This window comes from Bactrocera neohumeralis, unplaced genomic scaffold (genome assembly GCF_024586455.1).
Source record: "Bactrocera neohumeralis isolate Rockhampton unplaced genomic scaffold, APGP_CSIRO_Bneo_wtdbg2-racon-allhic-juicebox.fasta_v2 cluster10, whole genome shotgun sequence".
NCBI classification, from domain to species: domain Eukaryota; kingdom Metazoa; phylum Arthropoda; class Insecta; order Diptera; family Tephritidae; genus Bactrocera; species Bactrocera neohumeralis.
Window position 1 is genome coordinate 3,883,958 of NW_026089623.1, and position 27,641 is coordinate 3,911,598.

Sequence of the window (27,641 nt, forward strand, 5' to 3'; positions counted from 1 at the left end):
ATATGTTGTTTTTAAATATTTCACTTAATATAATTAAACCAATTGCCTGTACCTAACATAGAATATTTAAGTGTTCCGAAATTGCGACGGCGAGAAAATAGAAAAAAGAGAAACGCGTGCGAGTTCGATTGCGGTCTAATTACGATTCATTTCTTTATTTCAGCAACTAGATGACTTAGCCTAAATCTTAAAGCTAACGGGAAAAAACAGTTGGAATGTTAGTATGTATGTATGTACAAAAAGGAGGTAAGTATAATTCATTTCGTTAACTTAAAGTAATAGATTAAGGTAAGTATATTTAATATTATTAGGGTAAGTACAATGAAAGTATAATTCGAATATAACATGCATTTCAAAAAAAGTAATTAATTCTAATTTCATATTTTATTTTCATTTTAAATTGAACATATATTCGTATAAGTCGCTTGACGCAACACCGGCCACCTTGACAGGATCAGGATCCTTCAACATCCATGGGCAGTAGTGCAAGTTTATGAATTGGGCGCTTAATGGTGCCCGCCTTGGTTGCCACGTCTGCCACTCGTACCTTGCCGTCTTGGCCTTCGACGGTTGCGCCGACGCGGCCGATTACCCACTGCTGCGGCGGCACGTTGTCTTCGTGAACGAGGACGAGATCGCCTGGCTGCAGGTTGCGTTTGGGGTGGAGCCATTTGTTGCGCTCCTGAAGGCTCGTTAGATATATTTTGGACCACTGTTGCCAAAACTGTTGCTTGAGACAGCAAACAAGTTGCCATCTCTCGCAGCAACGAATTGGGTCCGTTGGCACTTGTGCTGGTGGCAGTGCTCGCAGGGGACAACCGATTAAAAGTTGTGCTGGAGTTAGTGCTTCTCCGTCGTTGGGGTCCTGGCTCAACGGTGTTAGGGGACGCGAGTTCAAAATGGCCTCCACTTCGGCCAGTAGCGTTGAGAGCTCTTCCGTCGTTAGCAGGGCGTTGCCGAGTGCGCGAACGATTAGATGCTTGGCGGACTTCACGGCCGCCTCCCATAATCCGCCGAAGTGCGGCGCCCTGGGTGGTATAAAGCCGAAGCTGAATCCTTCTTCGGCTGCGAACCCCATTAGTTCTGGCGCTTGCGCTAGAAACGCCTCCTTCAGCTCGCGCAGCTTGCGGTCGGCGCCGACAAAGTTGGTCGCGTTGTCGCTGAATATTTTCTGTGGCATCCCTCGGCGACCAATGAACCTTTTGAGGGCGAAAATAAAAGAATTAGTAGATAGGTCCGAGACGAGTTCTAAATGTACTGCTTTTGAAGTGAAGCAAACGAAAACTGCTATATAAGTCTTTACGGGTGGTCGACCACGTATTTTTAACGTTGTATATATGGGACCACAAAAATCTACGCCACATATCAGAAAGGGTCGTAACGCTCGAAGTCTTTCAACTGGCAAATTTCCCATTATTTGGGTTTGCAACTTCGGCTTGTAATGAAAGCAGTGTGTACAATTTCTTACGGTTCTACTGCAAGCTTCTCTGGCATTAATTAGCCATATGCGTTCTCGAAGAAGGGCAACCAACGCTTTTGCCCCAGCGTGGTGATTTCGAAAGTGCAGGAACCGTAAGTAAGTGATAACGAAATGCGAATTTTTATTCAGTAATAATGGGAATTTGGCATCGTATGGGAGAGGTGCATTTAATAGGCGACCTCCTACTCGGATTAATTTAAAAGAAAGCGACGTATCCGAGTACTCATGCAAGAACGGGTTGAGTTTTTGCAAGTTGGCGGGTAGCGTCGTGCCTTTAGTCAGTTTTTGAATTTCGCTCGCAAACTCAGAATGTTGAGTCACCTGGACAATTTTTAAAAAACTCAAGTTTAATTCGTCTGCAGTCAGAGCTCTTCCCACAGTAGGCATCTTTGGTCGTCTGATCCATCGTAATAAATATGCGACCACACGAAGCAACTTTTGATGAGAAGAGAATTTTTCAATCAGCTCCATTTATAGTGTTATCTTTCACATTTGCAGAAAATGTGACAGCGTTTTTCTTCTTCTCTAAGGCTTCGTTTTCTGGGGAGAGCTGGAAGTGAGCGTTAATTGGCCATAAAGCGGGGTCTTCTAGGAGGAACTGTGGACCGCCAAACCATATAGAATTATTCAATTCGTCCACGTTACAACCCCGAGACACTTGATCCGCAGGATTTTGTTTCGTTGGCACATGTCGCCACTGTACATTGTCAGTCAATTCTTGGATTTCGGACACTCTATTTGCGACAAAGGTTTGTAATGAAGATGGATGCGTTTTTACCCAGTGCAATACAATTTCAGAGTCTGTCCAAAATGTAATTTTCTCGAATCGTCGACTCAACATTGGTGCAACTCGTGACCATAATTTGGCAAGAAGATGTGCTGCCGAGAGCTCGAGACGCGGAAGAGACTTGGTCTTCAGCGGAGCCACTCTAGACTTTGCAGTAAGCAGCATACATTTGACACCACTAGCAGATTGGCTTCGTATGTATATGCAGCATCCGTACGCTCTTATTGAAGCGTCGGAGAAGCCATGGATTTGGCATATATCAGTCGACTCTAGGTTTACATACCGAGGAATGCTAATTGACGAGAGCTGCAGTAGGTTGGCTTTGAAATTCTGCCAGCTAGTGTCGAGGCGCAATGGAATCGACTCATCCCAATCTAGTTTTTGAATCCAAAGCTCTTGCAATAAGATTTTTGCTTTGGTAACTCTTCTTCTTCTTAATTGGCGTAGACACCGCTTACGCGATTATAGCCGAGCTAACAACAGCGCGCCAGTCGTTTCTCCTTTTCGCTACGTGGCGCCAATTGGATATTCCAAGCGTAGCCAGATCCTTCACGGAGTGGAGGTCTTCCTCTTCCTCTGCTTCCCCCGGCGGGTACTGCGTCGAATATTTTCAGAGCTGGAGTGTTTTCGTCCATCCGGACAACAAGACCTAGCCAGCGTAGCCGCTGTCTTTTAATTCGCTGAACTATGTCAATGTCGTCGTATATCTCGTACAAGCTCATCGTTCCATCGAATGGATATTCGCCGTGGCCAACGCGCAAAGGACCATAAATCTTTCGCAGAACTTTTCTCTCGAAAACTCGCAATGTCGACTCATCAGTTGTTGACATCGTCCAAGCCTTGCACCATATAGCAGGACGGGAATTATGAGCGACTTATAGAGTTTGGCTTTTGTTCGTCGAGAACTTTACTTTTCAATTGCCTACTCAGTCCGAAGTAGCACCTGTTGGCAAGAGCAATCCTGCGTTGGATTTCCAGGCTGACATTGTTGGTGGTACTGGTTCCTAAATAGACGAAATTATCTACAACTTCAAAGTTATGACTGTCAACAGTGACGTGAGTGCCAATCGCGAGTGCGACGACTGTTTGTTTGATGACAGGAGATATTTCGTCTTGTCCTCGTTCACTGCCAGACCCATTTGTTTTGCTTCCTTGTCTAGTCTGGAGAAAGCAGAACTAACGGCGCGGGTGTTAAGGCCGATGATATCAATATCATCAGCATACTCCAGCAGCTGTACACTCTTATAAGAGATGGTACCTTCTCTACTTAGTTCTGCAGCTCGAACTATTTTCTCCAGAAGCAGGTTGAAAAAGTCACACGATAGGGAATCGCCTTGTCTGAAACCTCGTTTGGTATCGAACGGCTCGGAGAGGTCCTTCCCGATTCTGACGGAGCTCTTCGTGTTGCTCAACGTCAGTTTACACAGCCGTATTAGTTTTGCGGGGATACCAAATTCAGACATCGCGGCTAAAGGCAGCTCCTTTTCGTGCTGTCGAAAGCAGCTTTGAAATCGACGAAGAGGTGGTTCTTTTCCAAGATTTGGCGCATGGTGAATATCTGGTCGGTTGTTGATTTTCCAGGTCTGAAGCCACACTGATAAGGTCCAATCAGTTTGTTGACGGTGGGCTTTAATCTTTCACACAATACGCTCGATAGAACCTTATATGCGATGTTGAGGAGGCTAATCCCACGGTAGTTGGCGCAGATTGTGGGGTCTCCTTTTTTATGGATTGGGCATAGCACACTTAAATTCCAATCGTTGGGCATGCTTTCGTCCGACCATATTTTACAGAAGCTGATGCATGTCCTTATCAGTTCTTCGCCGCCGTGTTTGAATACTCGGCCGGCAATCCGTCGGCCCCTGCCGCTTTGTTGTTCTTCAATTGCTATTCGAACTTCTTCATGGTCGGGTAATGGAACGTCTGCTCCATCGTCATCGATTGGGAATCGGGGCTTTCTCCTGGCGTTGTGCATTCACTGCCATTCAGCAGGCTGGAGAAGTGTTCCCTCCATAATTTAAGTATGCTCTGGGCATCGGTCACTAGATCACCTTTGGGGGTTCTACAAGAGTATGCTCCGGTCTTGAAACCTTCTGTAAGCCGCCGCATTTTTTCGTAGAATTTTCGAGCATTACCCCTGTCGGCCAGCTTATCAAGCTCTTCATACTCACGCATTTCGGCCTCTTTCTTTTTCTGTCTGCAAATGCGTCTCGCTTCCCTCTTCAATTCTCGGTATCTATCCCATCCCGCACGTGTTGTGGTCGATCGTAACGTTGCGAGGTAGGCAGCCTGTTTTCTCTCCGCTGCGGCGCGGCACTCCTCGTCGTACCAGTTGTTCTTTTGCACTTTCCGAAAACCAATGGTTTCGGATGCAGCTGTACGTAAGGAGTTTGAAATGCCGTCCCACAGTGCAAGCCGAGTAGAAAATCGTTCGGCAGTCTGTTGTGATTGCAGCTTTTCGACGTCGAACCTTCCTTGTGTTTGGTGGCGCGCGTTTTTTGCTGCACAGAGGCGGGTGCGAATCTTTGCAACAAGATAGTTCGAGTCGATGTTAGGACCTCGGAGCGCACGCACATCTAAAACACTGGAGACGTGTCTTCCGTCTATCACAACATGATCGATCTGGTTGGTAGTTTTTCGATCCGGAGACAGCCAGGTAGCTTGATGAATCTTTTCTGGAATCTAGTACTACAGATAACCATATTTCGGGCCCCGGCGAAGTCAATCAGCCTCAATATATATTTGGGGATGTTTCTCGTGGAGGCTGAAATTGAAGTGCCAAAGAATACCTTCTTTGCCCAAAAGTCGCCAAGCACGATTTTGACATCGTGGCGGGGCATCTCTCATAAGTGCGCTCCAAGCACTCATAAAAGGCATCTTTGGTCACATCGTCCATTTTGTCAGTCGGGGCGTGGGCGCAAATCAGCGATATGTTGAAGAACCTCGCTTTGATGCGGATTGTTTAGACGTTCATTCACCGGAGTGAATGATAGTACTCGGCGACGGAGTCTCTCTCCCAGGCACCAAACTTGCGCTCCTTTATTGGCCACTGTAATAAAAGTCACAAGGACCTACTCGTCTCTGTCCTTGTCCCGTCCATCGCATTTCTTGGACGGCGGTGATGTCAGCCTTTATTTTCACGAGGACATTTGGGCAGCGGCACCTTCCCAATCAAAGGGACCGGACATTCCAGGTGCATGCCCTTAAATCGTAGTCCTTATTTCGTTTGCCATGGTCGTCATCAAAAGGGGGGTCTCTCATCCGAGGCTGGTTGTTACTGTTCATTGGGGTAGGCTTTTTACGTGGCGGGTCCCAAACCCAGCGCACAACCCTATATAGGGGATGTTTCGCGCCTTCGAACGGATGTTCTTAGGCTAACCAGAGGATACTTGGTCAAAGACCGGAAGTCGTGAGCTGCTTGAGTCAATGTAAAAGAATCGTTTTTTGTGGAATCCATGACCCCATTCTGCTTTGGTAACTAGTGGGGCTAATAATCCAAGAGGATCGAAAAGGCGAGCGGAGACTGACAATATGTTCCGTTTAGTGGCTCGCAGATCATTAAAGTTGGCATCCAAAACAAATCGAAACAAATCCTCTTTCGGCAACCAATGGATTCCTAGTGTTTTAGTTGAATTTTTGTCATTGAAGCTCAACGACTTTTCAGTGCAATCACTGTCGAAAAATTTAGGGTGGTTCGAAAACCACTTCGTTAAGGTGAATCCTGCCGAGTTTAATATTTTAATTACCTCACTTCTTATAAGATCTAGAGACTCAAAATTTTCAGATCCTGTCAATAAGTCATCGACATAAAAGTCTCTTTTAATGGCCAATGAACCGAGTGGGTATTTAGTTGTATTAGCATCGCTGAGCATTTGTAAACACCGTGTTGCGAGAAATGGTGCAGGCGCAGTGCCATAAGTAACGGTGTTAAGTCGAAAAATTTGAATATGCTCTGAGGGATGCTCTCTCCACACAATAAGCTGACAATCTCTGTCTTCTTCGTGCACCATTATTTGGCGGTACATTTTAGTAATGTCTGCCGTTAAAGCGTACTTGTGTAGACGAAAACGAAGAAGAGTTGAGTACAATTCTTCTTGGATAGTTGGGCCTACCATCAAAAGTTCATTCAATGAGATTTGAGATGAAGTACGACTCGAAGCGTCAAAAACAACACGTAATTTGGTTGTTGTGCTTTCGGGTCTTAAAACGCATTGATGCGGAATGAAGTAGTGTGGCTCACTCGGGATCTTATTGTTCGTTGGGCTCATGTGACCCAATGCTCTATATTCATTCATAAAGTCCAGATACATTTTGCGAAGTTCTGGATCTTTTAATGTCCTTCTCTCCAGGGCCTGAAACCGCCGAACTGCGGTTTCATAGGAGTGACCGAGTAACTTACGGTCAGCTTTAAAAGGCATTCTTACTTGAAGCCGTCCTGAAGGCAATACTTGAGTTGTTTTCACGAAAAATTTTTCACACTCTTTTTGCTCTTGTGTGAATTTGATGCCAGTTTCTGAAGGTAATTCTTCTAAAGCCCAAAACTTTTGGACCACCGAATTAATTGACGTTAAGTCATCTTCAGATTGGCATAATGTGCTAGTTGCAGAAGGAGGAGGACTTAGATTGCTGGCATATTTGCCAGACACAACCCACCCTAAAAGGGTTTTCTGTAGCGTTGGTTGATTAGGACCACTTTTAATTTGGCCAACCGCTAACAAATCGAAAAAGGTTTCTGCACCCAATAATATATCAATCTTTTTTGATTTATGGAATTCTGGATCCGCCAATTTAATATTGTGCGGAATTTTCCAGCCATTAACATTTATGTTATGGTCTGGATGATTAGCCGAAATGCAACGCATTATCCAGAATTCCGCCGAAAACTCGTAATTATTTACCCGCGACTTAACAAACGCGCTTAATTTTGTCCCCACTTTCGTATTGGAATTTCCAATTCCTATTATGTTTAACGTTTTGTGTTGGCGACGAATCCGCAACTTTTGTGCCAAGTCCTCCGTCATAAAGTTGACTTGGGAGCCTGAGTCCAGTAACGCTCTCGCAGGCAGATATTCACCATAACTGGTCCTCACTTGAATAACAGCTGTCGCCAACATTACCCGATCCGGCATACTCGCTGTATGCATGGCATGTGTGGTTGATGGTTGCGGATGAGATGCAGCGGGGAAGGAAACCGGGTACTGGTGCAACAATGTGTGATGCGATCGATTGCATACACGACATCGATCCGCTCTGCACTTGGATACCGTATGCCCCTTACGCAAGCAATTTATGCATAAGGGCACCGATTTCACAAACTCGAACCTCTGTTGTACCGGAAGCGCCTTGAAAGTGGGGCAGGCAGTTAAAGGATGTTCCTTTGACTTGCATTTTTGACAAGTTGGCTGCTTTGCCTCTGCAGAAACTAAAGCTGATTTTGTCCTGTCCATGTGTGGCTGTTTCATGTGGCTCATGCTGGTTGTGGCTCCGGATTTCGTCCTCGAACAAGATGCTCCTTCCGCTGCTAACTGCTGAAATCTTCTATTTAAAGTTGCTTCGCAATCCTTCCATAATGGTAAGTGATCGTAGTCAAGTTGCTCTTCCCACTTGGATCGGGTGGCAGAGTCAACCTTTGTCATAACTATATGTATTATAATGGCGTTTGTTATTTGCTTCTCATCGCCCAGAGATAGAGAAAGAGAAAGAGAAAGAGAAAGAGAAAGCAAAGAGTCATAAACAGCAGACACTTCATCAATCATTGATCGCAATGAAGGCGCGGATGGCTTTGGGATGGTTGGCAGCTCAAAAAGTTTAGATATTGTATTGAAAAATATCAAGCACTTATTATCGTAAACTTTTTTGAGACTTGCCAACGCTTTCGGATAATTTTCATCCGACATCTGAAACGCTTTAACTGTCCCCAGAGCCTCTCCAGATAGACAATTTACCAAATGGTTAAATTTTTCTATATCTGGGATATTTGGATCATTATGAACCAAGCTCTCAAACAAACTCATAAAATTTTTAAACTCTGAATATTCTCCCTTGAATTTCGGCAAATTCATTTTAGGGAGTCTTGAGCTGTGAGAAGCTACGAAAGATGTTTCGGCAATTGACGTTCTATTTTTGGCTAAAATATTTTTAATTATTGATTTCGTTTCAACAATTATGTCCTCTAACTCCCCTCGGGCCATGTCGTCTTCATCAATCTCTTCAATTTTAGATTGGCATTTCATTAGCTTTTCGCTATGTGAATTTAATATGTCGAGCCGACATTCCAATTCAATTGGATCTAACGACATGGTTTTTTCTAAAAGGCCCGTCTTTATTCGCAAAATACTATTTTTTGCCACCGTCCTTTGACGCTTTAATGACTTTAAGTCGATTAACTCCTTACTTGGAGAGAGGTTGGCGATAGTTGGCTTTGGCTTGCTCATTTTGCGTGTTTAAATTGAATTTCCGAAAAAAAAACTACAAAGGTTGGCAACAGATATATTAAAAATCGATAACGAAAACGAAAAAATATATATATATCGATTCCCAAATATACGAAAGCCAAACCAATAGCAATAGAGGTTGGCAACAAATATATTTGGAATCGGTTACGAAAACGAGAAAGAATAATATCGATTCCCAAGTATACGAAAGCCAAACCGATGAGTTATGCAAAATGAGCACTAGCACAGTCGAAAATTTAACGCGAAAAAATATTGTCCAATAATTAAATTTGCGAAAACCCGAGGTAATATGCGAAAAAACTGACCGAATTAAAATTTTAAAATTATGCGATTTAAAAAAAGGTCGTACCTTAATGTAGGCAAATCCGCAATCCCAAAATCCCTTCACATTCACTTCAATATATGTATATAATATGTATATGTATATGTATAATATATAATATATGTAGAAAATGATATATGTATATATATGTATAAATATGCGTGTAATGTGAAAAGGGAGAGCCAAAAACTGAAAGTGTGCGTTTGCAGTTTTATTATTATTGTTTTTTGTTTGCACCACTTTCAATAATTCGCACTCGTTACCTGGTGCGTCGGCTGTTTGCCGGCGCTTACGTCCCTTTGGCACAGGATGCAGCGGCAGCTCATTCCCACGACGACTTAAGCAGCAGCGGATGGACGAAGAATTATAGGAACAGCGGAGCGATGACAGCAGCAGCGACGTGATGGCAACGATGTAGTTATAGCAGCAACGACGGGATAGCAGCAGCGGAACGACGACAGCAGCAGCGACGGGATGACAGCAGCGGAGTTATAACAGCAGCGACGTGATGACAGCAGCGGCGGAATGGCAGCAGCGGATTGACGGCAGCAGCGACGTGATGGCAGCAGCGACGTGATGGCAGCAACGGAGCTATAAGAGCAGCGGCTTGGCACCAGCAGCAACGGGATGGCAGCAACGGTGATGACGATGGCAGCGGCTTAATACCAGCAGCAACGGGATGGCAGCAACGGTTTCAAGAACAACGGTTTTAGAAAGTTTTTTTTTTTTTTTTTGCGGCACTTTAAACAGTTTTTTTTTTTTTTTTTTTTTTTTTTTAAACTGTAAAACAATTTTTTTTTTTTTTAAACTGTAATGCAATTATTATTTTACTTTTTTAGGGCAAAAACGTTTCGAGCTTTTATTTGCGCCCACCACTGTACCGCATGAAAAATTCACCTTGCACTGTTCCACCTTTTCTTCTTAATTTTTCACTGGTTTGGGTATTAGGTGAAATTGTCACACGAACTTTTAGCAACTCACACGATGTATTTATATTACTGTATGTATATATGTATGTGCACGCACTCCACAATAACTCCTTCTTTCTCTATTTTTTTTTTTGTTTTAGGCTGAGGTAAGTATACGAGTAAGTATTTCAGCACTCGATTTCACACAGTATGTATGTATATATGTATATATTTTTTCACAGATTTCCACTGCACTTATATCCGTATTATATATGTATGTAAATGTATATATATTTTTTTTTTTTTTTTATAGGTTGCACTGCACGCACTATATATGTATCTCGGTATATATTTTTGTGTTGTAAGTTTTCACTGCACGCACTTCAAATATATGTATGTGTACAATATATGTTTGTATATATGGATTTTTAATCCTTTTTATAATTTTTTTTTTTTTTAACTTGGTTTTTTCGCTTGTCACTTCACTTAACCGTGAAAACCGAAACCCGAAAACGATAATTTGGCAATTGGTTGCGAAAAAGATATTTTTGTACTATATTTAATTTTAATTTTTTAATCACGCTCATGTCCCTGCTCGGGCGCCATGAAATTTCTCAAGAGTTTTTGAGATAAAACAAATTGATGCGTGTTTGAATTAATAACTTTTAAATAAAATTCAAATAATTACCAATTGCCTGTGGCTGAACTTGCGAATATTGCGACGAAAAATTAGCGAACGAAAGAAAACGCGTGCGATCTTGATTCCGGTCTAATTACAATTCATTTCTTTATTTCAGCAACTAGATGACTTAGCCTAAATCTTAAAGCTAACGGGAAAAAACAGTTGGAATGTTAGTATGTATGTATGTACAAAAAGGAGGTAAGTATAATTCATTTCGTTAACTTAAAGTAATAGATTAAGGTAAGTATATTTAATATTATTAGGGTAAGTACAATGAAAGTATAATTCGAATATAACATGCATTTCAAAAAAAGTAATTAATTCTAATTTCATATTTTATTTTCATTTTAAATTGAACATATATTCGTATAAGTCGCTTGACTTATTATATATCTCGTAAACTAAGCGTTTGCGGTACCTATAACCCAATATATTTTTTAATCAAGAGGACTTCCTCTTTTCAACGGTACCTTCAAATCGTGGCGCCAAAGAAATCGGAATTGTGCCAAAGAAAGTACTAGATTGAATGTTTCGACGTTCTATGGACGTAATAAAGTATATTTTTAGCTATATTAAAAATTTTCTTTTTTACAAAGATATTAAATAAAAATAACGGAGTTATGTGCTGTCTGCGGAAGTGCCTCAACTGCTGGCATGATCCCGATCGAATGAGTAGCTGAAACAAAGAAATTCAAAATGGTTATTAAACTTAAATATATTTTCTATACAATGAACTACGATCTTTGAAAAATATCAAAAATTAAGAAAATGGTGTAATTTTGAAAAAATGAATAGTTTTTTTACAAAAAAAAAATGGTTGTTTTTTTAATGCCAAATTGACAATTTTCAACCAATCAAACAGATCGCAGTCCATTGTATTGCAAATGTATTCAACTATACCCAGTTTTAATTTGAAGTAGATCGGTCAATTTCTCGTTGAGTTATGATGTCAGAAATTTTGAAAAATGTCGTTTCGAGAAAAACGCGTTTAAAGTTTCACTTATATACGTTTGCACCTCTGAGAGGTCACTGTTTAGAACGCTGCCATTCAAAAACTATTCAAGATATGACCTTGCCGATTTCACAGGATATTTTTGAATATACAAACTATCGAAAAACAAAAAAAAAATTTTTTTTTGAAAGCGTCACTCTGGTAGAGCCCCTTATAATATATATAATATAATATGTATGTATATAATAATAATACAATAATAATAATATCATAAATGCGAATGTAAGTTTGTTTGTTACGCTTTCACGCAAAAACTACTTAACCGATCATCATGAAACTTTGTACATATACTCTTGCAGCTATTAGAAGTAACATAGGGTACTCTATACATTAAAAAAAAAAATTACGAAAGACAAAAAAATTGTTTGTCAAAAAATCGTCAAATTTAGCTACATACTTCAACGCCATCTAGCATTATAGTATTGAAGTTTCAACCCTGAATACTGTAATACCGTCCCACTGTATTACCGGCGGTGACGAAAATATCTAATTCAATTGAATATAGTTTCAAATGTTTCAAATGTTTCTATATTTATTGTTATTTTCTTCTGTCGTTACATGCAGTATAAAACTATTCAAATTTTTTAGGTAATCCGTAATTTTTGTGGTTAGCTGTCACTTTATTATTTTAGATCTTACTCGCTGATATTAATTTTTACTCTGCTTTTATTTGAAAATGCCTCGGAAGCGGAAATCTGGTCTATCCAAAAATTCAACTTTTACTGTACAAGGACGGATATATCATCAATTTGGATCACTATTTCCAGAAGATGATGATCAGCATAAATTTCTGCAGATATACTTTATAGGTGATGAACAAAAGGAAGTAAATCGTCGTTGCCAATATATTGAAGGAGTAGAAAGAGAAACGGTATTGAAAATTCAACGAATATTACAACAGACAACTGGCCTTCAGACAACTACAAAGTTATCATTCATGCTGATCGCACTCCACGTGGCGAACATGAAAGGCGTTATAAGCGAAGATGGTCAATGAAGTTGCTGTTTTGGTTACTGGTGACCCGAGCTCTCCACGAGACATAGTACTACGGGCAGATGACAATACGCTAAAGCTTGTAGCCGATACTCATAGATTCTATGATGCTTTGCGGTACCCATTAATTTTCAGTAAAGGAGAATCTGGATATCATTCCAAATTCCAAATAAAAAAGTTTCCTGCATGGACTTTTATGCGTATTACATAATGCTTCGAGAGATTGACTTCTACCTTCTGCTGCGTACAAGTCAACTTTTTCATCAATTCTTGGTAGATATGTATATTAAAGTAGAGTATCCTCGGGAAATGATTAAAGAAACAGTTCACAGTGATAAGGGTTACCCATTATACAGACGAAGGGCGCCTGCTGATGGTGGTAAACAAGTTAACATTCGTACTCGCAGTGGGGAAATAAAGAGCTTTGATAATAGCTGGGTAGTGCCCTATTCCCCGATTTATTTGTAAATTATTCAACGCCCACATTAATGTTGAAGCTTGCTATTATGTGTGTGCAATTAAATATATTTGGAAGTTTATAAGTAAAGGAAGCGGACAGGCGATCTTCAATCTTCGTAATGAAGGTGCTGTACAGGCCCTCAATGAAATACAAACTTATCAAGCAGGAAGATATGTCAGTAGCAATGAAGCAGCATGCCGGCTTCTTGGCTTTCCGTTACATGAAAGACATCCCACTGTTACACATCTTGCAGTACACTTTGAAAACGGACAGCGTGTCTTTTTTGATGAAAATACCTTTCAAGACAGCATTTTATATCCTCCTAAGACCACGCTGACTGCCCTTTTTCAACTTTGTCAGAATGATACTTTTGCAAAGACATTATTTTACTCTGAGGTTCCCTGTAACAGTTCAAAAAAAGAATGGCGTCGTCGTATTCATGGTACACCTGTTCAAAACCAACCTGGGGTTAAAGCATCGGATGCTCTTGGTCGTGTCTATACCGTACATGTTACGAATTTTGAATGCTTTTAACTGCGCATGTTGTTGCATCATGTTAGAGGTCCAATTAGCTTTACAGAACATAAAATTGTCAATGGTCGGGAATGTCAAACATACCGAGAAGCTTGTGAAGCTCGGCGACTGTTAGAAAATGACAATCATTGGGACGAAACTATGGAGGAAGCTGTACGATGCTAATCGCCAGATAAACACTGGGAACTTTATGCTACGCTTGTATATTCTTGCGGTCTTTCTAACCCTCAAACTCTTTGGAATAAGTACAAAGAATACATGGCTGAAGATATTTTACATCAACTGCAGCAAGTACACACAGATATTACTTTCAATGAAAATGTCTACAATAAAACGCTAATTATAATCGAAAACAAGGTTTTTACGATGGTTGGAAAAAAATTAGATGATTTTGGAATATCGAGCCCTCGACGAGACAATATGGATGATTTTGATAATGAAATTGCTCGAGAGCTAGATTATGATTTCATAGCACTGCAACATCAAGTGACAGAATTAGTCCCTCAATTACTTCCAGAGCAAAATCATGTTTTCCATCAAGTTTTACGTAAAATAGACTCCGGCAGTGGTGGATTCTTCTTTCTCGACACACCAGGAGGAACTGGAAAAACCTTTTTGCTTAACTTATTATTAATGTCCGTCAGAAACGACCAAAAAATAGCAGTTGCTGTAGCTTCGTCAGGTATTGCCGCGACGCTATTAAACGGCGGTCGTATGGTACATTCCGTTTTAAAATTACCATTGAATTTGGCACAGGAAGATTCGCCCATCTGCAATTTTAGTAAAAATAGTTTACGAGGTAGGATGCTGCGAGAATGCAAGCTTTTAGTGTGGGATGAAAGTAAAATGTCTCACAAGAAGGCTATAGAAGCTTCAAACCGGACGCTCCAGGACTTGCGAGATAGTACAGATATAATGGGAGGCATGGTAGTTTTATTGTCTGGTGATTTCCGTCAAACCCTCTCAGTGATTCAGAGAGGGACACCAGCAGATGAAATTCAAGCGTGCATTAAATCATCAAACTTATGGTCGACAGTTGAAAAACTACGCCTGAAAACGAGTATGAGAGTGCATCTTCATAATGACGTGGATTCAGGACTTTACGCAGAAATGTTGTTGAAAATTGGTGATGGTTGTTTAGATGTTGACGCTGAAGGCTACATATTACTGTCAAGAGAATTTTGTAATTTACTAGAAAGTCATGTGGATCTCATTGCTAATGTTTTTCCGGAATTGCAACAAAATTTGTGGTGTGTTATCAGTGGTTGTGTGCAAGAGCAATATTAGCACCAAGAAATGAAATTGTTAATAGGATCAACACTGACATTTTAAACGAGGTTCAAGGAGAAACGAAGGAATATTTGTCAATGGATACAATTATAGATACGGAACTAAGTACTTCATATCCTGTGGAGTTTTTAAATTCACTTGAACTATCGGGTGTACCGTCACATAAACTTCAATTGAAACTAAATGTACCAGTAATGCTTATGCGAAATATAGATGCTCCTCGGCTATGTAATGGAACAAAGCTTCGGATAACAAAATTGGGACAGAACATACTTGGTGCTACTATTTTAACAGGTGTCGGTAAGGGAAATACTGTTATAATACATAGGATACCAATTATTTGCATTGACCTTCCTTTCCAATTTAAAAGGGTTCAGTTTCCCGTCAAGCTTAGCTTTGCTGTTACTATAAACAAGGAACAAGGACAAACATTACAGGTAGCAGGATTGCCTGTAGCCTGTTAACATGTATCTAATGCCCGGAATTTACACATACTTGCACCCGACGGGAAAACTTATAACATTGTCTACAAAAATATCCTAGATTAATACTTTGTATTTTATTTTTTTAAATTGTTAGATATTTTAACATTTGTTGTTGCATTTCAATACGCATATTTCAAGGTGTTGAATCTTCATTGTCTGTAGTAATTTTTAAAAATGGTTGATTCAGCCAAGTAATAAAATTTAGTTATCATATTGACTCATTTCTATTATTATACCCTAACCCTTTATCTGTCATACTTATTTAATGGTTCCACTGCTGGCGAAGCCGCGGGTAAAAAGATAATAAATAAAGATAAAGATCATAAGATAGGGAATTTTATTTAACAATCCGGTGACCGAACTCCAGATTATGTTTCTGGGAAGACGCTTTATCGAGATATTTATATTATAAGTCGTAGAACAAATAAAATATTTAAATAGTTTCTCCATATATTAATTAACCGCTATATAGTAATTTTTTTTCGTACTAAATGTTGGAAGTTTAAATATAAATGCCCAAAAATTATTATTTTGACCCATCTGGCCATAATGGAAAATGTTATAAAAATGCTAAATTTGAGGCGCTCCCACACGGGCATAAGTTGGACATCCCTTTATCCCTGCTGACCATTATCAAAAAACAAAACAACAATTAAGGATATTAAGAATTTTAGTATGCTGAGCCCTTTAAACCATTTAGAAATATGATTAAGGTGACAATTTTTGAAAAGAAATAAAAACTTACAACATATACTCTTCTGAGCAACTGTTTATTTTTAAAATAAAATGTCATATACATATGCCTTGAACCCCATAGTAGTAAATGTCCATTTTCCACAGTACTCAATTCAATAAAAAAATTTCGCATATCAATTATCATTAAAATACTAACTGAACATGTACATGAACTTATTTTTTAAATAACACTTTAATAAATTGAAATTTATTTGCATATGCCAGTCTTGTTCGTTTTCTTTTCACCTCATTCGGAGGAATATCGCAGCTATTACTACTGCTAAATTCTTATATTTTTCCAAAGTCTGTTTTTCTAAGATTTTTTTTCTACAATTCGTTTGTAGTTAATCCGTCCGTTAATAATTGCAACCCTGTGCCATCTGTCATTTTATATAAAGAGGTATTTCTCCGTTAAATTGTTGAGGAAGGTAAGTTTTAAATAGGTTAAATTTCTACATAAATTATAAAGATTTGTTACAGTTTTTTTTGTCAAGAATGAATGCAGAAGGTGCGCTAATTCACATAGTCGTGCATAATAGTCATTTTCAATAAATTCGCCGAATCAGCCGTTCATATATCACTAGATTCTACAATAGGTGCTGTCTTGGCCTTGCATATTTCGGTATAGGATTTTTGCACTTTGTGTCATCGTGCAATCTTGCACGCACTTGTAATAGCACTTGTAATAGCACCCCGGACCTTACCATCGCTAGTGGTAGACTGATAAATAGCATAATATTGTTAAACAGGCACATAATGTCAACCCTCGCATAAAAAAATGTGCGCATAAATATCCCGATCGAGAAACCTCCTGACTTTATTTTTGTGGACAACCGCATCCTTGTTAACTTTAATAAAGCTAACTGGGCCGACTTCACAGAATTTACTAAGAACACCTTCATCGCGCTGCACTTTCCTTCTACCATAAACGTTGGCGAACGTCAAATCCGCAAGGTGATCGCAGCTACTACCGTTCGCTTTGGCGAAAGAATCGTGGACCCCTGCCCAATTTCCCATATCAGGCAGTTGTTTTAGCAAACAAGGGCGTAACCTTACGCCATGCCGATCCTTGTGACCCCGAATATGGGATCTTGTGAGAAAGATAGGTGTAAGCTATCTAACCAAGTTTCTCAACCTGTCGCTAACCACTCCTCAAATACCTGATATGTGGAAAGTCCGAAGATATGTGGAAAGTCAATGAAGAAGAGCCTTATCGTCCGATAGCTTTCCATTGCCAAATACAGAAGGCACTTGAGAGATTGCTTTTCTCAAAATTCAGTCACCACCTGAGACTAGCAGACCATCAACACGACTTCTGTAAAGTACATTTACCGTCATAAATGCCCAGATAGTTCATGGCCTAAGCCACCCTGTGAGAGGACAATCCCCTCAGCGTATGACCACTGAAAAGTCATCGACACTGTCAATCGAAATATCGACACTCCATCGAGGGCTGACCATGAAATACCTCAGCGGTCGGCAATCAATCGTATTGCTTCGACTTCAAAACTCTAAACTAAGGAAATTTAAGAAGGGGGTTCCGCAGAGTAGCTTACTCTCCTTTTTGGGCATGCTTTCGTCCGATGAAATTCTGCAAAGAAGGTGATGCATGCTTCTTATCAGTTCATCGCCGAAGTGTTTAAATAGCTCGCCCCGCAATGCATCGACCCCCGCCGCTTTGTTGTTTTTCAGACGTGTAATTGCTATTCGCTACTTCTTCATGGTCGAGCAATGGAACGTCTGCTCCATCGTCATCGATTGGGGAATCGGGTTTGACATCTGCTGGTTATGCTTTCACTGCCATTCAGCAGGTTGGAGAAGTAAACGGCGATCAGAGAACTTTCCTCGCTTGCGTGAACTTCTACACATCCTATGACAAAGTTCGACGTTCGATAAAGCATCCGCTCTATTCTTTAGAGAGATCCAACGATGACGGGGTCAGATTGTTAAGCATTGTCATTATTGGTTTATTAATTTATTTTTAAATGGTTTATTTTTAGTGAATCTAGCAAAAAATGGAATTACTAGCGTAAAAAGCTGCTTCTGGTCACCTGACTTCATAAAAAGGCGATTTTGCTGCCAAACGCAAAAAAAGGTCAGTGCTGTAAGAAAAAAATACAAATTAATATTAAAGAAGTTGACGCTGAATTCCCATTCAAGCGTGACGATATAAACAGGAAATTCTGAATTTTATGGTAAGGTATAAATGAATTAAGAAGAGAAACAATATATCAGGGGAAGCTACCACCAACTGGGAATTTTACGAGGAAATGGACGATGTTTATGGCACTGGCAGCGATGTGACTGTTCCTCAGGAGACTTTAGATTCATCGCTATTGGATATATTGAGTGGAACCGGTGATAATAAAGATTTTCCTGAATTAGATAACACAACGCCAAAGCCAAAATCAAAAGAGGATTGAAAAAAGTGGGATGTCCTAAGTTTTTTGGAAAAAAGCCTCTGCAGACAAAGAAATTTTAAGTGAATTTATTTATTCATATCTTTAAAGCACATGAAGTACAAATTATAAATAAATGTTATTACAACTTTGAAAAGAAAATATTAAATTTCACAGTTTAATCATATACTTATGATTAACAAATATCTTATAAAAATATAGTAAGCTGAAATTAACAAAAAAAAAACATTGAGATTAACATATGGACTCTTGCTTCAGCCATTGCAAATAAGCATGTAAATATTAAGCTGAAAGTAAAGTTGTTGGATTAGTACTTTTTCGTATGGCTTCTTCTCTTAAAAAATTTGTCAACACATCGGGTTGTGAATTATATTCAACAATTATTTGATTAATTATTACTTCTTCTAAATCAATATTATAATCTTCGTTGTCAATAATAAAATTGAAAAGCACCATACAAGCTATTATTATATGCTTTGCCAAAACAAAGTTCTGTATTTCAAGATAATTAAGAATCCGAAATTTTTCAAAATACCGAAGGTCTGAGCATATAATTGAATCTTTTTCATTCTGTGTAAGATTCCCAATATCTTTTTATGGTACCATTAAAAAAGTCTGCCTGGCAACTCTACTTGTTAAAAGAGTGAGTAATTGTGCGTGCTAAAAAAATTAAATAATTTTGGTGGAAAAAGGCAGAAAATTAACAAAATCTGCTCATCAGTCCGAAGAATCCAAAGCACGGTATTCTGGTGTATTGGAGTGCAGAAGCAGCGACTTCAACCACTGACTAATTTGGATTGGGAGGTTTGTAATTTCGCCGATATCACTTTTTATTAGACACAGAGGAGAAAACCATTAACTGTTTTAGAGACTTTTTTGGCGCTAAAAAAAATTACCTTAGCCTGAAAGTATACCAAAAATTTAGATCAATAATTATTCACAAGGCAACCAAGTATTGTTTATTTTATATGTATATTTTTAATTGTTTATATGAATATAATTATAAGCAAATTTTAAAATCAATTATGCCAATTATCAAGACACCACCTCCAGGAGGGGGTAAATTAAATAAAGCTGCCAAAAAAGATGTCACATTCCAAGAACTAACAAAAAAGGTCAAATCCAATTTGAAGAGTACCAACATTTAATAAACAGACACAGGTATAGATTCATAATGGGTGGAGATTTCAACGCAAAGAACACGCACTGGGGTTCAAGGCTTACGACTACAAAGCGGAGAGAACTCTATAAAGCACTGCAATTAACCAAAAGTTACGCATTCTCGACGAACTTACCATCATATTGGACATCAGATAATCAAAAGAATCCAGACCTGATAGATTTTTTCATTCTAGGCAAAATAGCCCGGAACTATTTGTCGATCAATCAGAGTTATGACCTTAAGTCGGATCATTCCCCAATCTATTTAAGCTATAGTGAAATCGTCATCTTTAAAGACAAAACAGCGGCCTTGTATAATCAACTTACATATTGGGAATATTTTTGAACGATCATGGAATGTTCTGTAAATATGACTCTATATTAAATACAGGCCAGTTTGAATCTGAAATTTTACACTTTACAACAAGTATGCAACATGCAGCTTGGAAAAGTACACCGGAATTAAATTTAAATTAAATTAAAATTGCTGTAAACTCTCAATATCCTAGTGATATAAGAGAAATAATTAAATTAAAGAGAAAGCTACGACGCAAGTGGCATCAAACTCGTTGCCTAGCTGATAAATCTGTTTTAAATAAAGTCTCTAAAGATCTTAATCGGAAAATTAAGAGGTTTAAAAATGAAAGTTTCGAAAAATATATTCGGTCCCTAAGCAATGGAAGAAATTCCGACTACTCATGTCCCATTAAAATAAATGCTGATGCACGGATTATTTATTCAAAATATTCTCCCCATATGAAACACACGTAGATTATCCTACTGCTCCCAATCAAGAAAGCGAAGAAATCTGAAGTTGCATAAGCAGTGAGCTAACACAGTGACAGACAGACAGTGAGAAAAACAAAAAATCTCCTGGTTACGACCTGATTACTGCCGAGGTCCTAAAACAGCTTCCTCAAATAAGTATAGTAAAAATTACCAACATTATTAACGCGGCTTTTCATCATAAATACGTGCTTATTGGAAAATTGCTGAAATTATTTTGATTCCAAAGTCAGGAAAATCAGGATATGATATATCTTCTTACACTTCTACCGATAATATCTTCTTTTTAATCTTTTTTTTTATCTTTTTAAGAAAATTCTAGTAAACGTATCAATAAAATCATTGAACGAAAAACCATAATTCCAGCGCATCAGTTTGAGGTTCGAGCCAACCATTCTAGGATTGATCAAATCCATAGGATTACACACATTATTGAAAAAGCCTTTGAGGAAAAAACATTCTGTTCTGCCGTGTTTTTGGATGTTGCAAAAGCGTTCGATAAAGTTTGTCACAAAGAACTGCTTTCGAAACTGAAACTGATTTTACCGAAACAGCATTATGACATCATAAATTCGTATTTATCAGATCGCTACTTTCGCGTTAAGCAAGGAGACAGATAAAACTGAATGAAGCTAAGTCTGTACATATTGTTTTCACATACAAAAAGATACAGCACTTACCAATTTTTATAGACTGAGCACGAATACCGTAATTTAATTCCGCTAAATTCTTAGGAATGACGTTTGACACTAAGCTACAGTGGAAAGTTCACGTAAAACAGCACATAGTGCGAAATCGCTAGAGCATTATAGCAAAGAAGTAGCTATGTTAACTTCTAGAGATGAACCACCAAGACGACTCAAACCTAGCGATCTTTCAAATTAGCCAATACTCTTATAGTAGTTGAATAAGTTGAAAGTAGTCAGTGAAAGTAGACGTGTTTCTAGTGGTCTAAAATATATGCAAGAATTTGTGTTTTTTCAAGTGATAGCAGGCTTGTTTTTGTTTGAGACTTACCGGGAGACTGGAACTGGACTTTTGATTGATTGGATGCTAATACCGTTTCTCCTTTTTCTACTTCTTCGTTTTGCTTTGGTTGCGGCATTGCCAAATCTGAACAGCTTCAAAATAGTGAGAATCGCAATACTTTCTGCAAACTGGGTAAAAAAATTAAAAAGCTCGAAAGCATGATGTAAGGTCAGAGACATATTAACCAAGCTATGCGTGATCTGGTAAGCTGCATCACAAGCTTGTATGACAAGGCAGAAAAGCAAGAGAATCCGTCGAAAAGAGTTATGGTAGGAAAGGCGCCGCAGGTATCCTCTATCCAAAGTGATAAAAATGCCCCAAGTGACCTCACGAGATATTGGGATATCTGCCACCAACGAAGAACCCGAAAAACGTGAGTCATAAAGTGCAAGCAACATATAGTGAGGTCACTGAATGCATACACAAAGACAGTTTGAGGGACAAGACCGCAGGCGAAAAATGGATAGACGTTGTTAGAAAGAATAAACCGATCGAGAAGAGAATCAGATTGAAACCAAACGTTATTACTTTAACAGAAAAAGACGGAGCGTCGTATGCAGATATCTTGAAAAAAAATAAAAAGCGACAGAGGCCTTGATGAACTGGGTTCAAACGTGAGGTACATTAGAAAAACCCTCAAAGGAGACCTACCAATCAAATGAAAAAATCAAACAGAAAAGAGAGCCGACACGTTCGAAAGCGCCCTAGAGGAAGTTATTGGTGAGTTATTGGTCGTTGTTTTAGGTGCTTCTAACTAGGACATATAGCACACAAATGTAGCAGCCCCATTGATAGGTCATTCCTTTGTACTCGTTGCGGAACCCCTGGTCACATGGCAAAGACATGCACGAATTCCCCGAGTTGTATGCTCTGCAAAGGGGAACACTCTGTTCTGAGTACGGCCTGTCCTAAATGCGCAGATATGTTGAAGTCAACGAAAAAATGAAGATACCGCAACTAAATCTCAATCATTGCGCTGTAGGACAATACCTACTAAAACAGACGGTGCTAGAAGAAAACATAGATGTCGCCATATTAGGCGAGCAATATTCTCAACGTTCGGAAAGCACTTGGTGTAAAGATATAAGTGGCAAAGCAGCAATATGGGCCTGCAAAGGACAAACCTTCACATCTCGCTCCAAAGAAACCCATAATGGCTTTACATGGGCGAATATGCAAGGAATATTTTTGTAAGCTGCTATGCTCGTCCTAGTGCAACAATTAGCGAATTTGAAGATTTTCTCCTGGAGATATCCCTAGAAATCAGAAGCAAATCGCCAATAATAATAGCGGGAGATTTCAACGCATGGTCTACTGCTTGGGGTAGCAGAATTACAAACCATAGTGGTCGCCTCATTCTAGAATTTTTGAGTCAAACAAATCTTATGATTTTAAACACAAAATACCTTTCAAAAGGGAAATAAAGGAAGGTGTCAGACATGTATACAAATAGCGACCATATGGCTATAATTGCCGAAGTTTCATTCTCCCAGGAAACGGAACTCTGTCGGAGAAATACCTGTCGAAAACGAAGCTGGCGGCTAAAAGAATTTGATACAGACATTTTTGAGAGCGTCTTGAGTGCAGCTAAGGCATCAGGCGAAGATGCCGCCCACATAGTATCCGCTGTGCGGAAGGTACTTCCTTCCAGCAGCATGCGACGCAACTATGCGCAGGACGAGATACAATATAAATCGAAAGCTGGTATACTGGTGGAACGACGAAATTCCCAAGCTGAGGAAGCTCTGTCAGTCAGCTAAACGCCGCCTACAGCGTAACCAGGAAGGTGATAACGAAATCAGTCTCAGAGGATCATTTAAATGTCAAAAAAAGCTCCTGAAGTCAGCCATTATCTGTAGTAAGAGATCCTGTTTCGAAAAGCTCTGTGAAGAAGCGAACATAGACCCCTGGGAAACGGCATACAAAATTATGAAAAATGTTGTCAAAGCGTTATTCTCGACACATGCCTCCATTTCCTATATTAAACGAAACGAAGCTACGGAGCCACCCCTATTAGTCACAGAAGACTAAAGCGCCCGGAATAGATGGTATACCAAATATAGCCCTTAAAGGAGCCATACCTCTACGATCCAGCTTATTTGTTAACATGTACAACGCGTGTATATTAGAAGAGGTGTTCCCCCATCCGTGGAAGATGTAGCGTCTGGTTCTACTCCCAAAGCCAAAAAAGCCAGCAGAAGCACCTTCATATCGACCTCTTTGCATGCTCGACACGATTGGGAAAGTGTACGAAAGCATTGCAAGAAACCACTTGGAGTTAGCAATCCAAAAAGCCGACGGATTATCAGAGAGACAATACGGCTTTATAAAAAAGAGGTCCACTATTGACGCACTAAGAGAAGTAGTTGATTCTGCGAAATGTGCAATAAGTGGAAAAAGATGGAAAGGTGGTTCAAAAAGATACTGCGCGCTAATAACCCTTGATGTAAAGAATGCGTTCAACACCGAAAAGTGGGCAAATATAATAAAAGCTCTATACGGTATACACGCTCCTCATTATCTGATAAATATTATAATGAGTTACTTTCAAAATAGGAGATTGCTATTCGAGACGGACGAGGGCACTCAGAGCTACACTAACTCCAGTACGACGGGGTGTTAAGAATGCCCCAACCAAAAAATGTGAAAACAATCGCTTATGCGGATGACCTCATAGTGGTAGCTGTAGCTAAACATCTGGATGATCTCCGGATCAAATGCAATGACAGCATAAATGGTTTGCGCCGATGGTTTGCTACCATGAGTCGAGAGCTGACTGACCAGAAAACAGAAGTCCTGCTCATAAGCTCTAGGAAAATTTAATGTGAGATTTCTTCGCAGCCGCAATTGAAGTATCTTGGGGTAATAGTGGACTCAAGACTCAAGTTCAGGGAACACTTAAAAAATGCGACACGTAAAGCAAATAAAATATATAATGCGTTATCTAGAATGATGGCAAATAAAGGCTGTGTGCGTTCCAGCCGACGATGTTTAATAGCTAAGGTAATAAGTTCAGTTATCCTGTATGCGGCTCCAATATGGATACAGGCACTAGAAATAAAATCATATGCTAAACCAATTAACACAGTGCATTGCCTTTCAGCAATACGCGTGATAAGTGCTTTCCGAACCATTTCAAATGACGCCGCTGAGGTGGAATGGAGTCGATGGCATGTGTTTGAAGATAAACAACTACCTCTCCGACCTTTCTCCACTGCACGGAACCTCACACTTTCCCCCAGTATAGACTTGAGCTTAATATTGAAGTCGATGGCGTGAAAATTCCGACTGTAAATAATCCTAAGATTTAAGGTGTAACTTTCAATAGTCTATGCTCCTTCACTTCCCATACGACCGCGATTATTGCCAAGGTACAGAGCCACAACAAAATACTCAAGTCGCTAGCCGGCAGCACATGGGGAAAAGACAAAGAACGGTTGTTGGCAACATACAAGGCAATCGGCCGGCTGGTCCTCAACCACGCAACACCTATATGGTCGCCTGGATGCTGTGTCAAGCAGATGAGGAAACTCCAGACCTGCCAGAATACTTCACTCCGGACCACGACGGGATGCCTATTGATGTCTCCTATCGAACACCTACACAGAGAGACGCTTATGCTCCCGGTTAAGAAGCATAATGAACTCCTCTCCAAGCAGTTCCTGCAGGGATGTTTTCGTAGAAATCATCCTTGCAGCCATCTACTTGAAGCGGAACCGCCACCTAGGAGCATCAAAAGGTCCTTCCTTGACTACGTCAACGAATTTAACACATTCACCGACTCCCTTCCCGTGAATGGCGTTCTTGGAGTCAAACCACCACCCATCGCAGACAAAGAGCTCGAGTTGCCGCGGGAAGCGCGAGTGACCCTAGCGCAGCTTCGTTCTGGATATTGCAGCAGGTTAAACTCCTACCTATCCAGAATTGACACGGACATACCCAATGTATGTCCTGCATGCAACGAGTCTCCGCATGACACTGACCACCTCTTTGCATGCCCTACTAACCCCACTCATCTAACACCCTTTTCCCTTTGGCCCGACCCCGGCGAAACAGCACGTTTTCTTGGCCTCCCGTTAGATGACGTCGATGACAACACAGATAACCCTTACCATCCTAACAGGGACTGATAAACCGTTAAAACAACAACGCCGCTGAGGTATTAGCCAGTATGGCACCGATTGACATCCAGGGAAACGAATTCGCGCAAATATATAACTTATCAGAAACGTCTACCACAGCAAAAAGAGAAGAAAGAAGAAAAAGCATTGCAATGTGGCAGCAACGGTGGCAAATTTCATGCAAAGGACGGTTGACCTACCGATTGATTTCGGACATACATTCGTGAATTGGAAGACAACACAGACAAGTTTAAGACATATTCAAATTGCCTGTTAGTCCTTTCTTTTATTTGAACTAGTTGCAATGTATAAACAAAATAAAAATAATAAAAATTAAAAAAGTCTCTATAGGATAAGCCACGCCTCCCAATAAATGATATTGTGGCGAAATTTTAAGCGTCGTGTTTATGGTAGCTTTTCGTATTGGGCTGATACGCCATTTGGATGCATCCTGGATATCCAGCGAATACATCAGTAAAACGCATTTTGCTATCCGCTATTACCTACATACTTATGTATATTGAAGATAAATTTTAGTGTTAACTATACCTGAAGAAGATAATACTTGCATGTTTATTGTAATAGCTTATGCTACCAATTTTACTCTGCTGATTGCGAACAAGCATTCCATCCAAATACCCTAACACAAATGGAAAGGGCAGAGAACGACTAGACTCAAACTGATCCATAGTAGCTCGTTGGCTTTGGTCGGTTGCTGGAAATTATATTAACTTTGCTTTCATGCCTACAATTGCTTTTATTGTACGAATAAAGTTGTAATATGCAGTTCCAATACCTAAGTGAAAACGATCACTTAATTCATGGAAATTATTTTGGTTGCTAAGTTTTCATAGAGTTATGTATATACATCTTTCCAACGATAAGCAAGGCCGACCAATTCGGGGTGTTCTCCATAATGGCTTTAGCAGGAATAAAGGGTTGTTAAACTTATTCCAGTGTGAGAGCGCTTCAAAATTAGCGTTTTTTATAACATTTTCCATTATGGCCAGATTGAACAAAATTACAATTTTTGGGCATTTAAATTAAAACACCCAACATTTAGTATGAATAAAAATTACTATATAGCGGTTATTTATTATATGGAGAAACTATTTAAATCTTTTTAAAGAATATTATAACAACTGACTTTTGTCCTTTCAATGCCCAATAATTGGATTTAAGCTTGTTAGCTCTCAATCATTAAACGTTTTTAATCATTTTCCATTGAAAATAAAACTATGATGCTTCAAATTAGAAAACGTTTCATCAAATATCTTTAAATTTTACAAAATTATTTAATTTTCATTTTTATAAGTGGTCTTGAACGATGCAACTAATCCCTCCGTTTACATATTTTTTTGGTAAAATTTCAATCTGGCCATCGCTCGTTTCCAATTGCTAAACGTCAAAACCTATTGAACTCGATCAACTGTCAAAGTTTAAGTGGTTTTGACGTTTAGCAATTGCTCTCTCACTTCCAGTGAGAGAGGAGTTAAACATCTCTTTATCTCTGGCTTTAGCATGGTTTGAAGCTTCTGTGAATGTATTTTTGTAAAATATATAAAACTTATACTTATGTACATAATGTATGTACTCCCTTACACGTGGAAGATTTGATCCTAAAGTGTGAGAAAAATACATCAATTGCCATTTCGCTAATAGTTTTCCAGAATCCCGAATTTTTAGGCACCTTCTAATGAGATTTTTATCTTTATTAAATTTTAAATTATTTTATCTTTTCTATTTTCAGAGAAACCAAAAAAAAATGTATAATTGCACTCATGGCTTTATTTTGATCCATTTTGATATTTTTACGCTCGTTGGACTTAATTTCTAAAACAGCTGTTTGCGAAAATAAACTTTGCAGGAAAAGTGTTGTAAAAGTCAAAATATACAATGCATAGCAATAAAATGTTATTTGACGTTCCAAACAGATAATGCATAAGTAATGTAGTAAAACCGCATCACCTTTCTTCTAAT

The 27,641-nt window shown here is 39.3% G+C and overlaps 1 protein-coding gene across 1 annotated transcript; it reads right to left on the bottom strand.

Annotated features, from left to right (window-relative positions):
• Positions 1–276: 276 nt before the first annotated feature.
• Positions 277–9,746, bottom strand: LOC126764900 (uncharacterized). Its single transcript, XM_050482578.1, has 2 exons — positions 9,308–9,746; positions 277–1,199 (listed from the first exon to the last, which is right to left on the bottom strand). Exon 2 carries the CDS (start codon positions 1,178–1,180, stop codon positions 455–457), a length of 726 nt encoding a protein of 241 aa, XP_050338535.1. The 5' UTR covers positions 1,181–1,199; positions 9,308–9,746; the 3' UTR covers positions 277–454.
• Positions 9,747–27,641: the final 17,895 nt, after the last annotated feature.